A 13,128-nucleotide genomic window follows, 5' to 3' on the forward strand; every position below is an offset into this window, starting at 1 on the left:
CTCTGTGGCAGTGTCATCGTGAAAGGGGTGGCACTGTGTCCCCATGAGGGGGCCTCTGAATGTGCCACCACTGGGAGGGGCCAGTGGGAGGTGGGGGGGGTGTCTCAAGATGCCCTGGGGCATTTCTTGGACATGTGCACGGCCTGGCTTCAGATTCGGGGTTGCTACCCCAAGTGGGTAGCTATGACAATAGTTATCTTGCTCTGACTGCCTCCACCCGGCCCCTCCCCAGCTTCTCCCCACCCCCCACCACTGCATCTCCTCGGCTGAGGCTCTCTGTTACCTCCGGCCAGCGATGGGGGTAGATGCCAGGGGTCTGCTCACCATGAGGGTTCACAGTCTTTTATTAGTCACATGGGGCTCCCTTGAGAGCCAGGGACACCCCATCCCGGACAGAGGGCAGGGCCTGGAATCTGGGCCTAGAGTAATTATTCACACTCTGGACCTGTCAGTATAACAATCCCCTCCCTCCCCTGCCCGCCTTGACAGGGGATGAGGCGGTCCTAGCCCAGACCCCCAAAGACCTAAGCAGAGTCTGCGGCAGAGCTTCCAGAGCCCTTGAAAACTGAGCTAAATACCAGGGGCATTTAGAATATTGAACTTTAGGCCAGCAAGACTCTCTCCACACCATCGGGAGGTGATCTCCTCTGGCCTGCTCCCACCAGCCATACTGAGTCCAGGAGCTCAGAGGGCTCCCAAGAGTTGGGGTGACTCGGGTTCTCTCTATCTGACCCAGTAGCAGCAGAGACCATGTCACGGAGGAGCATGCAGGCCCGTCACTAAGGGCTGGTGGAGCTAGGTGGCCCAGGTGACAGGAAGTGACACCAGAGCCTACTTGCAAGGCCCACAAGGGGGGGGACTCGGTGCTGCCCCCTAGCGACGGAGGTCAGCACTTACCATACCACACTCATTGCCCAGGGGCTCAGAAGCTCTGCTTCTGCCCAAGGGCAGATGTGAGAAATTACCTCCGGGCCCCGCTCGCTGCCTCTCCCAAGCGTAAAGTCTGGGCTGCTCAGAGCAAGGTGTGCACCGGCATGGCGGCGGGTTCCTTGCGGGTGGGAACTGAGCCTCCTTGCTTGCTGACCCTTTGCTGCTCCAGGAGAGAAAGCAAAGCCAGGACCTCCCCCAGTCTCCCTCATTCCTTCACCTCAGAAGCAATCCTCAACTCAAGATCGATCCCTGGGTGATCGGCATCTACCAAGCGTGACCCCCCCGTGGAAACCCCCTCATCCTCTCCATCCCAAGGGCGCCGCCACGGACAGGCACCCAGGGCCCGCTGCCGGGCTGCTCTTGAGAGGGTCAGGCAGAGGGCAGGGCGGCGCTTTCCTCACGGCCTGCCCTCCCACACCTCCCCGCGGCCCCCCGGGGTGCAGGGGGTGGGGGTCGCTCCCTGTGGAGGGGAGCTCAACATCCTCCCCGGAGCCCACCCAGCACAGCCCCCAGCTGGGGAGAGGCTCGGGGGAGAGCCGTGGGCCCGTGGGGACGGGAGGGCTGGGCTGCTGGGGTGCCGAGGGCGGTCTAGTCATCGGCTTTCTCTGGAGGGAGGTCATCGTCGTCGATGGGCGGTTCCGGCCGGCAGCGGAAGTGGTCGTTCCAGATCTTCAGGAAGGTGACTCGGAACTTGTGGATGCGGAAGGCATAGACGATGGGGTTCATGGCCGAGTTGCCGTGCGTGAGGAAGATGGCGATGTAGATGAGGATGCTGGGCTTCTGACAGGTGGGGCAGAAGAGGGTGATGCAGTTCAAGATGTGCAGCGGCAGCCAGCTGAGGGCAAAGAGGAAGAGGATGAGGGCCAGCGACTTGGCGATCTTCAGCTCCTTGCCATAGTACTTCTGGGGGTCGCCCGAGGAGGCGGACACCTTCTTGTTGAGCTGCTTGCGGATCAGGTAGAAGACCTCCAGGTAGATGAGAACCATGAGGAGCAGCGGCGGCAGCACCCACACGAAGAAGTTGAAGTAGACCATGTACTCCATGCTGATGACCTTCTCAAACTCACACTTGATCACCGGCTCCCCTGCACTGCCATTGTCCGCCCAGGTCCGCTCCACCTCGCTCAAGTTGTTCCAGCCGAACATAGGGGTCAGGCCCACCAGGAGGGAGAGAATCCAGCAGCCGGCGATGGCCACGGCTGCTCTCCGTGGGGTCACCACCGTCTTGTACCTGCGGGAGAGAACGGCAGGGTGGTGGGAGCTGCCTTTCATTGCCTTAAGGCCTCCCCCACCCCCCCAAAAAGGAGGCTGCTTCCCGATCCAGGGCCCAGAGAACGTGTGTGTGTGTGTGTGTGTGTGTGTGTGCAGAGTCTTAGGACCTAAGATTATTTAGGGCGGAGCTTGTAATGTCCCGGTGCAGCTCTCCAGAAGAAGGGAATTTGGAATAACAATAATAATAATAATTAATAAATATTAATAATAAAAGGCCTCCTTTAGAACTTTTAAGAAAATAACCAGGGCTGAAGTTGTGGCTCCCAGGGTAGAGACCTTTTGCCTAGCAACTGCAAGGTTTTGAGTTCAAGTATCATAGCCCGTAGTCCTAGTTACTTGGGAGGCAGAGGCAGGAGGATTTCATTCTGAGGCCAGTCCTGGCAAAAGTACAAAACTCTATGTGATAAACAAAACGGAAAAGCAAAAGGACAAGGGAGCATGGGAGTGGTAGAGTGCTTATCTAGCAAGGGAAGACCCTGAGTTCAATTCCAGGTAAAAAGAAAGAGAGAGGGAGGGAGGGAGGGAAAGGAAGAGAGAAAAAGTAACCAAAGTACCATTGCTTAGCACATCCTATTGGTTATCTCATTGCTCACGGCAGCCCTGGTGGGCTGGGCAGGCACCAGCAGCTGACAGCTGAGGAAACATCTGGACATGGCCTGGACACGTGCCCAAGTTGGCAGCACTATCCTGGCTTCCACAACAGCCAGGTGATTAACAAACGCCTTTCATGGGGATGCTGTCAACACTGCCATCAGCAACCTTCCCTCCCGCCCCTTCTTCTGGGCCTGTCCCATGCTTCCTGCTAGTACCCCATCTCCTACCTCCCCCCATCCTCCCGTACTCCCTCCAGTCCCCGCAGTGCCCTTCTCCTAAGGGGTTGGCCCCAGCAACCCTGAACTCCCTACAGGAATGACTCTCCAGAGACTAAGCTGGTATTCATAAGCACCTACTCAGCGCTAGATATGTGCACCCATTTCACTCACGCGTGTGTGGGTGCATTATCAGCAAGCATTTATTTAGTGCTCTGTGTGTGTGTGTGTGTGTGTGTGTGTGTGTGTGTGTGTGTGTGTGTGTACTAGGGCTTGAACTCTGGGCCTGTACCTGTTCCTTAGCTTTTTAGCTCAGATCTCAGGCTCCTGAGTAGCTACCCACAATGATAGGCGTGAGCCACTGGTGCCTGGCATACGCAGTGTGTTCTGTGCCAGGCACTGCTACTGAGCTGAGAATGAGATAAAAGATCTCTAGCCAGCCCCTGCACAGCTCACATCTTCAGTGCAGAGATCCAGGACAGAAGAGCAAGGAAATAAGACAACCATACGTCACCATAGGACTCTTGAAGGGAACAAGCAGGTTAACATCAAGGACCAAGATCCGGAACTTTTTCTTCTTCCCAGTACTGGGGCCCGCACTATACCACTTGAACTACACCTTCAGCCCCTTTTTTGAACTCGTTATTTTTTGAGGTAGACGCATGCTTCATGCCTGGGAACCCCTGGTCTGCAATCCTCCTATTTATGCTTCCCCATGTCATGGTGGGGGGGGGGGGAGATGGCAGGCACACACTACCACCTTGCTTCCCCTGCAGCAGAGACAGCAGGCATGCGTCACCCTGCCCACCTCCTGGTGGCGATGGAGTCTCACAGTGTTTCATGCTTGGGCTGGCTTCGCATGGTGAGCCCCAACTCCACTTCCCAAGTGGCTTGCATCACAGACTTGAGCCACTGTGCCTGGTTCTTCCGACTTTTCTTTCTTTCTTTCTTTCTTTTTTTTTTTTTAATATCAAGGCATCCACAGAAGGCATAAAACATGGCTGACACAGAACACGAGGCTGTCCCGCCTCCCGCTCTCTGAGAGTTGAGGGTTTTCGTCGTATCTCAGAGACTTCCCACTTCCCATGAAAGCAACCCAGCCGGCAGCCAGCCATCATGCCCTCCTCAGCCCACACGCTGGCCTTGGCGCGAGTACCCGGGGCCGCGTCCTGCCCAGCGCGGTGCTGAGGGCTGGCAGAGCAGCTAGAGCTTGCCCAGTTGTTATTTTCCAGTGCAGCTTCTGAGAGAGATGGAGGACTCTTCTGAGCAGCAAACAGCTCCAGGGCCCGTGGGGCGGGTACAGGGGGCGGGGAGGGGGCTGGGCCTGGGAATCTGCAGCCTTCTCCTCAGTGATGACTCTGAAGGGCCTTTGCACCCTGGGAAGACAGCCTTCTAGACCCCTTTACAGCCCATCCAAACCTACCTGCTGCTTACAGGCGACGGGAACTGAAGGAGGGCAGGAGGGCGATCTAACTAGAAGAGAAGAACTAAAGGCTGGGGGCGTGGCTCAGCAGCAGAGCGCCAGCCTGAAATAGACCTTTGGGACCACAGACACAGTCTCTTCACCGTTTCCATGGAGAAACTGAGGTCTCGAAACCTTTGGAAAACTGCCTCTTCCCTGTCTCCTGCTGCGGGGGGGTGTGGGGGGGTGGGGGCCAGTCCCTCGCCTCCTGTCCTCGGAGGAAGTCCAGGCTGCTGTATCTGCTGAAAGCCACAAGACCCAAAGGTGGGACCCAGGTCTGCAGTGTGCTAACTCGGTGGTTCCTCCTGTGTCAAAGCTCTGCCTCCGAGGGTGAGGATGAAGGGAGACATAAGGGTGCAAACGCTCTGTAGACACCCACCCATCTTCCGTAACAGCTCTCAGCCCTCCAGCTCCCACACAAACAGCGCTTGGCATAACCCAGTAACCCCAGGGGTTCAGCAAGCCCAGCCTGCACACTGCGGAGATCCCTGGCTAGAGGCTGGCTCCTGATGACCTCAGGCTCCTCCTCCTGCTGTCCTGCAGGAGACAAGGAAAGTTCTGCGCATGCATCCAAGGAGAAGACCCAGGGACGCGTTCCGCTGGACATGGTCATGACTGTCCCCGGGAGGACCATGGGAACGCGTCCCCAGGGTAGGCCTCCGCAGAAGCAAAGGGGGCCGAGGCTGTAGCAGGAAGCGTCGGGTCGGGCCAGGTGCTCTGTCCCTACCACTGTGTGTGGAGCACAACTTTAGTTTGTATCCCGTTAATGGTTTGCAAAGCCCTTTCCCAGCCAAGTCTCAGGTGATCCCCTCTCCCCGCCCCCTCCAGGAAGCACAGTCGATAGCAGGTTAGGAACTGCGCTTGCTCACGTCGCCTGACTCCAAGCCCTGATCTCCATCCAGATCAGGGCCCATTTGGATTATCGCCCTTGCCTAAAAGCTTTCAAATGGGAACCCCAGGCCAGGCACTGGCGGCTCACCCCTGGATTCCTAGCTACTCCGGAGCCTGGGAGCTGAGGACCAGGCAACTCTGTGAGACTCTCATCTCCAATAAAATGGCAAAAAAAAAAAAAAAAGCCAGAAGTGAAGCTGTAGTTCAAGTCGTAGAACACACTAGCCTTGAGGATTAAAAACTAAAGGATAGTGCCTAGGTCCTGAGTTCAAGCCCCAGTACAGGCACAAAATAGAAATAAATGAATAAATAAAACAGGAACCTCTGCTCTCTGCCCAAGGACGTTACCACCCAGCGACACAGGGAGACAAGGAGACGGCTACGGCAGCCGCCCAACAGCCTGGGAACCGAGGGTCTAGCCCGGGCAGGCGCGTGTCACGCCTAGAGCAGGACCGGGTGGACACAGACGGTGTCCTGGGTGGGAGAGAGAGAGGAAGCCACTGGTCGCCAGAAAGGTACCTCCCTCCTCCTCCCCTCCCCCCACCCATCCCTCCCTCTCCCAACAGCCCAGAGCCCCCGGGGTTAAAGCTTTCCTGGGGCTCCTCCAGGGCCGGGCCTCAAGGTGACCTGCAGCACAGGGTATCAGCCTTCATCTGTTTTCCTTGCTATTTTCTCCTTGGTGGGAAAGGCTGGGCGCAGGCCCGCACGGGAGCACGTGGGAAAGGAAGGTGGACGGACGCACCCACAGGATGGGGGCACAGAACGCACGCTCACCGCCTGGAGAGCTCGCTCCCAAGTCGGGGCCCAAGCCCTCACTCCCCCCGCCCCACCAGAAGCCGTGCTGGGAATAATAAGCCCAGGCTCACACAGTGGGGGCATGAACCCCAACCGTACGCACCTCCACAGACAAGCAGGAAAGGGAGTACCTGTTAGAAAGCTGTGACGGAGGGTCTCCCACCAGGTCTGGTAGCGCGTACCTGTGATCAACCACGTGGGAGACCGAGGTAGGAGGGAAGCCAGCGTGGACCATATAGAAAACCCCTGTCTTACAGAAAAAGCCCAAAAGATAAAGCTGAAGGAATCGGGGCAGTCTCCGGGAACTCCTTCATGGTGGAGAGAATCCACCAGCGAGACATTCCTTTGGGTTGAGTTGTTCTCTCTGTGTAGTACTCTCCAAAGCCAAGAGATAAACACTAACTCCGTAGTATGAGTTAGTGGGCATCTTCTTACTGACGGTGACACCTTGGAAAGACTTGGTATCTGAAGCAGTAGCAAGGCAGAGACACTGATGGAGACAGAGATTTTAAGACTGAGGTGAGTTCACGTCCCAAGCCCATGCTGGACGTGGCTGGCTCTGGGGCTGAGAGGTGGAGAAGGAGGGACGGCATGTCCTGAGCAGAGGATGGAGCTACACAGAGCAGGAGTTCTGCCCACAAGCGGTCACACTGGTCTGTTCAGTGCACTTGCTGAGGGCAGTTAATGGCCGCCAGGAAGTTCAAGGTAAAGTGCTTGCCCATCATGCATGAGGCCCTGAGTGCCATAGTTAGAACCACAAAAATACACAAATAAACCTAAAAGCCTTGGTCGATGGCCGCGTGTTCCCACTGGGAATCAGCGGGCTGAGGGGCTCTCCTTTCCATTCATTAAGGAGATACTCCTGGAGTGTGTATCTGGCCCAGCAACCAGGCTCGGATTTGGTAACACTGACAGAACAGGCTCACATGAAGGATCTGCTCCGAGGCAGGCAACAGAGTCACAAACCAATTTGCCAGAACCTTCCAGAATGCACAGACCTATGTCTGGAGTGTTCCAGAGCCACAGGAGAGCCAGTGATGGCCGGGATGCATCGCTCACACAGAGCTAACGGCTAAGTGGTTGTCAGTTGGCCGGCCAGCCAGGCAAAGGTCTGGGGCAGAGCCTGGCAGGCGCTGCACAGAAGGCATGGACCACGCTGAGCCTGGCAGATCTGAGGAGCAAAGCAAGACCACCATGGAGGACCTGCCCCCGAGAGGCCGCCGAGTCAAAGGCCTGGGCAGGGCAGGTCACCCAGGACAGACAGGACCACGGCAGCGGCGCCGGGGTTTATTCTACCCAGAGGAACCTCATTTCTAGCCAAGGACTAATACGATTCAATCTCTGCTTTCAAAAGACAACTCAAGGAGCTGTGTGGAGGCCACGTGGCAGCAGAAATGAGGAGGAGAAGTAAGAATGTCGACGGGGGCCTAGTTCAGCCTTGCAGGCCACGGAGGCCGGGGCCTCACAGGGGCGTGGGGAGACGGGAACGGACTTGGGAACGGGAGCGACAAGACCCGCTGCTGCGAGTGGGTATCTGGGCAAGGGAAAGAATCGAGATGATGGTCAGGAGTTTATCCTCACCAGAGTGGGGTCAGGACCATCGTCCCTCAAGTCTCTCCCCGTTTGCATGGAACCTGATCTGCTCACCCGGGAACTCCACACCACGTGCACAGATACCCCCCTCCCCCCCATTATGTGCATACCTGGGGCACCCTCTGACCTCAGGACCTTCGCACTTCACACTTACCTCCTAAGAGGTCTGGGAGACTCGTTCTCTACTTCCCTTCCCTTCAGGTCTCAGCCCCGATGTCTCCTCTCCTCAGAGGAAATTCCAGATCACTTGTAAAAATGGTCTGTGTCACCATGTAAGTTGTGGCTGTGTTGCGTCTGTGTCTGTTTCTCTCCAGTCAGATGTAAAACTCATTTAAAGCAGAGCCTCTAATTTGTAAGCTCACCACTGCACCCCCAACACTTAATGCTCAACGACAAGCTGTGGAGTGAATGAATAAACACTTGTGGGAATGGATGGATGAATCTGGGCATCTATTTACTCAGCCAGGACTGGCTGAGGAACCACTGAGCGATGAATCCAGGGAGCCAGAGACAAGACTGAGTGGTCAATGTTGGGCTAGAGGCAGTCAGTTGGGAGGGCAGTTCCAGCCCAGGAGGAGATCACAGGGCTAGGTGAGGGGCTTCGTTGCCTGGCCCATCCCCGCTGTGCTGGGAGCTGCAGGGAATCTGCTGTTGAGTCACAGCTTCTGGCTTAGGTTCTGCGTAGAAGATCTTGGTGCCTGGGAAGCCAGGACCACCAGGCCACGAGCCAGCCAACAGCTCCCAGCAGCTCCAACCTATAAAGCTACTTAGATACTGCAAAGGTAATTCATTTTTGGTGGTGGTGGTGGTGGTTGCCATGGGGCTTGAGCTCCAGCCCTAGGCCCTGTCCCTGAGCTCTATGGCTACAGGCTCTACCACTTGGAGCCACAGCTCCACTTCTGTTTTCTGGTGGTTCATTGGAGATGAGAGTCTCATGGACTTTGTTGCCTGTCTGGCTTCAAACCAGTAGAAGCCAGCCCCAAGGAAAGGGTCAGTTGAGCCTGGAAGGACAGACTCCAGACAGCAATGGCTTCCTTACTGTGGCCAGACTGTTCCCCTCAAGTGATGACAGTGATAAGAGCACAAGAGTGACAGGAGCACAAGATCCCTGTCCCCCCACACACACACCCTGCAACCTGGACTGTTTAATAATGATGCACACCTCTCTCCCACTGTCGTCTATTTAACCTAAAGCTCAAGTGGTAGAGGGCCTGCCTAACTCCAACCAAGCCTCCTTTCCCCGCCCTAACCACTACTTGCCTCCTTCTTTGGTGTGTTGGGTTGGACAAACCCAACATGGGGAACCCTAGAGTTGGGCCCTGGCCTAGAACTCCAATTACAGGCCCTGCATTGTCCTTCGCGAGTGAGACACCGGCTGAGCCCCCCAGCCTCTGGGCTGCCACCCCAGACCCTGCCACATTTCAGCAGCAGAGAGCACCCTGTGACAGCCCCCTCAGTGGAGGAGGTCACATCCAGGGGGAGGCCAACTGTGTACAGAAGCTGGCCCTCCTGGCCACCGCAGGGGCCTGACAGAGTCAGCCTGAGGCTGGCCGCGCTCTGTGAGCTATTGGATGACAAACACATCCCAAGCAAGACCCAGGCAGGCAAAGAAACGAGAAGGGTGGAGGGGGCTTGAAGAGCCCCCTGGCGTTCTTGTCAGCGCCCTGAGAAGTCACAGCCCGAGGAGGGTGAGAGGAAGCATTCTGTCACCGCAGGAAGACTGGAGCACACTTGTCCTCGAGCTGTCTGTCGCTGGCTTTCTCCGGCTCCGCGTCACCGAGGGGCTGAGCTCCGCAGGCTGCGTTGCCCGAGTCCCCGTGCCAACTGTGCGTCTGGGAAGCACTGATGCGCTGGAAAGCCGCCCCTCCCTCTGCCCCAGCCTGTCTCAGGCAGTGGCTTCATCTCTTCCTTGGCTCCACCTCCCCTCGGCCAATTTCCAGGAGCCACCTGCAGCCCTCAGCCTCCAGGACACCTCCCTTCCACTTTGCCTGTTCACCTGGGGTCGGCTTTGCATTCTTTCTCATCTGGTTAACCTCACCTTTTCACTGGGGTCTCGACTGCCGCGTCACTGGGACAATGAGCCCCTGGTGTCAAAGGCCTACCGCTTACAATGAGCTGTGGCAGGAAGGTTTGAACCCAGCCAGCCCAAGGAACTGGCTGCCAGAGGGGTGGGCGAGCCGCGGGAGTGCCGGCCAGCCTGTCACGGGCTCAGAGGAGCGAGAGGCTGGATGTGGGGGGCAGAAAGGGTGAATGTGGAATGTCTCTCAGTGCCCGGTCAATTGGTAACACCGGAGCGGGGTCCTTAGATCTGCCCACCTGTGCTCCTCACCCAGGCATCAGACCTGGGGACCTTTGCTGCAAGCCTGCAGACTGGGTAGTCAGACACACACTGGGTCCACATCTTCCGGTCCTTGCCTCGGCTTACGGGGAACAGCAGCCTTCCATATTTCCGAGTTCTGGTCCCCTCCCTCCCGCCTCCCTTCTTATCGAGGATCTATCTCAGCCACTTGTAACTGGAAACTTGGACCTCAAGACCAGGAGAAGTAAGGCTTTCAGACTATTAAACTACTTCCTGCAGAGAAATTCTTCCTCCCAGAGGAGAACAGGAAACCAGATACAATCAGAGGCACTGGCCATACCTCAGGGACCAAATATTTAATAGTAACATTGCCCAGGGGAGTCTGGCTGAGGGGGGACCGTAGGGAGCAAGGAGTGGGACCAGATGTCCTGCTCACTTGGGCCCTGTGACGCCTCCCATCACCTCAAACATCAGTGTCCACGGATCCCTAAAAGAATGGTCAGGTTGACAGCCCCAGGGCTGCCGAGAAGAGGGGTGCTATGAGCTCCTTGAATGGAGGGGGAAAAAGCTGGATAAACTGATTAGGTCATTAGCATAATGGGCCTGGTCACTTGCTGAGGACAAGTAACTCCACAGCCTGGTGGGGAAAACAATTAAGTTCACGCACATGATTCCTAGCAGAGTCTATTATGAGCAGCCCCTCCCGCCCCATCGCTCGGGTTCAGCGCACTGGTAGCTGAAAAGAGGAACTCAGTCTGGAAGGAGACAGCAGCATGCGCTAAAAATGGCAAGGCTCGGGTCCCCAGCAGCGCTGGAGCCGTCCAGCTCAAAGCTGGCGCAGGTCACTCTCTGATGCTCGCGTTCTGATGCCGCAGCGTCAAGAGCCCCCCAGTTCTGTTCCCAGCTCTGCCAGGACTGAGGCACTGCCTGTATTTCAGCGTCCCTGTGCTCACAGAGCTTGAGGGACTGGAAGAGACATCTGCATGCTCCCACAGGCCATGGTTCCTTTCTTCTGGAAAGATCAGCTCCCCCCCCACACACACACTCCCCTACAAGAGCTGAGCTTAGTCCCAGCAGATGGAGGAGTTGCACTGAGACACGCCTCTCACCACTGGAAGTTTCTGCCTGCTCCCAAAAAGGCCGCCCCCCTCCACACACACTAAAAATTCTATGTGTCCCACAAAGAGAAAGATAGGGAAATGGAAAAGAAAAACAAAAGAGGGGCTGGGAATGTGGCTCAAGTGGTAGAGTGCTAGCCTTGAGCAAAAAGAAGCCAGGGGCAGTGCTCAGGCCAGGACTGGCAAAAAAAAAAAAAATGGAAAAGGGAAAAGAAATGAACGTCTGTCCAGTGTTCCAACAAAGCTAGAGATGCATGACTGAGGGAGGGGCGCGGCGGTGTAAGATCCAAGTGCAAACTGTGCTCCCCCTCCCCCATGAGCAGCTGGTGGCCTTGAGCAAGTAGCAGCTCTCAGGCCTGGGTTTGTCCCAGGCACAACGAGAACAGAAGAGGAGGTGAGGGCGCTGTTAGCTTATCTCTGCATTCAGCAAACAGCACTGGGTGGCCAGGCTATCACCCCCTGAACGTTGGACTGCTGCCCCGGCCTGTGTGGGAAGAGATACAAAACTGGGTGCAGGGACACAGATGAACAAAGTCACTTCTGTTCTACTTTGGAAGGCCAGCCACAGGGCTTTGTTTCTGTGCTACAGCCAAGTCTCCTGCCCAACTCGACCTTGCTTACACAATCAGCCCACGTCCCCGATCTGTCTAACTGAGGTGCCTGAGTTGGCGTGGCCGAGGGCCGGGCAGAGGAGCTCGCTCACCCGGCACTCGGTCTCCATAGCATTCTAGAGCTGCCAGGGCCTTTGGGACAGTGGCCAGCATGGGGGCTGGAGGCGGGAAGCAGACTTGGGAGAGCCATGCACTGAGCATCTATCTCTCTGCCTTTCTGGAACCATGGGGGTGCGGGGCATCTGCTGAAAAATCTGTTTCTACCATGGGAGTGTCATCTGCCCACGCCCCCTTCCCCTAGGAGAGACGATGCAGGCTCTAGATGGGCCTGAAGCCAGCACGGGCACGGCCACACCAGGGGCAGGGCGGATGAAGGATCAGCCCTCAGCTCTGAGGAGGTAACCGCTCGCGCTGCCTTGGCGTGTCAGGGCTCACTACAGCTCACAGCACCCAGCCCTGTGCTCTGGAAAAGAGGTGACATATGGCAGGGTGTGGGAGGAGGACAGAGAGGATAGGGAGAGCTCTCCACCTTGCAAATCATTCCAGAGGAGGAACGCATGCCCCTTCCGGAGTCCAGATCCAATCCCTCCCTTCCACCGAATGAAAACCCAATGAGACACAGCTGTGGAACCCGGAAGAATGGCAGCCTCCCAAGGCTCCGACCTTTCTCCTCACCTTGCATCCAAGCCAGTGGTGGGATTTACAGACCAAATAGCAGCAATGGGGACCCCAGGACTCAGTCATCCCCATTGTCTCTCCAGGCATGGCGTCCTACTGGTGTTCTTTGGGATGCAGTAAGTGAAGGAAGAGCCCTAGGCACTCAGGTGCAGTGGAAGGTGGGAGACACCCTGGCCTGCCCAGGTGGGTACAGGGAGTTTATAGCACTCCCTTCCAGAGCAGTCTGCAACAGAAGGTGGATGGCAGCTCCCTGCATGTGGAGATAGAAGGATTCCCTTGTAGGAAGGACCCTTCAAAATTTGTTTTCTTCCCTCAGTTCACAACTGCCAGTCCCCAAGGACAGGGACAAAGGCCAGTTCAGTGTGGCCTACCTGGCCCTACCACAGGATCCAGCACACGGCACGTATCTGATAATCTATGAGGAAGGACATGGAGCCATTTAGAAAATGCTTACTCTATACCAGAGTGGCAGAAAAAGGAGGAGAAAAAAAAAGAAGCAAAGGACAAATGCAATAAATTTAAAACAATTACAAGCCAGGTGCCCATGGGGAACAGCCCTCGCTGATGAGGGATAGTTCATCAGGAAGAATTGCTACAGCATTCTCAGGACTCCCACTCAAAGGCCTGCCTCCATCACCCCAGCCCCGGTATCTCAAGCCACTTTGGATCA

General features: G+C 56.4%; 1 protein-coding gene across 2 annotated transcripts in view; it reads right to left on the minus strand.

The window, feature by feature from the left end:
• Positions 1-326: 326 nt before the first annotated feature.
• The window catches only part of Adora1 (adenosine A1 receptor), a 32,009-nt gene continuing 19,207 nt past the window's right edge, over positions 327-13,128 (minus strand). For both annotated transcript variants that reach the window (XM_048357478.1, XM_048357477.1), the window contains exon 3: positions 327-2,161. In XM_048357478.1, the coding sequence (XP_048213435.1) occupies positions 1,519-2,161 (643 nt within the window). In that variant the 3' untranslated portion in view covers positions 327-1,518. The remainder of the gene's footprint in view (positions 2,162-13,128) is intronic.

Source organism: Perognathus longimembris, chromosome 11 (genome assembly GCF_023159225.1).
Source record: "Perognathus longimembris pacificus isolate PPM17 chromosome 11, ASM2315922v1, whole genome shotgun sequence".
NCBI classification, from domain to species: Eukaryota; Metazoa; Chordata; class Mammalia; order Rodentia; family Heteromyidae; genus Perognathus; species Perognathus longimembris.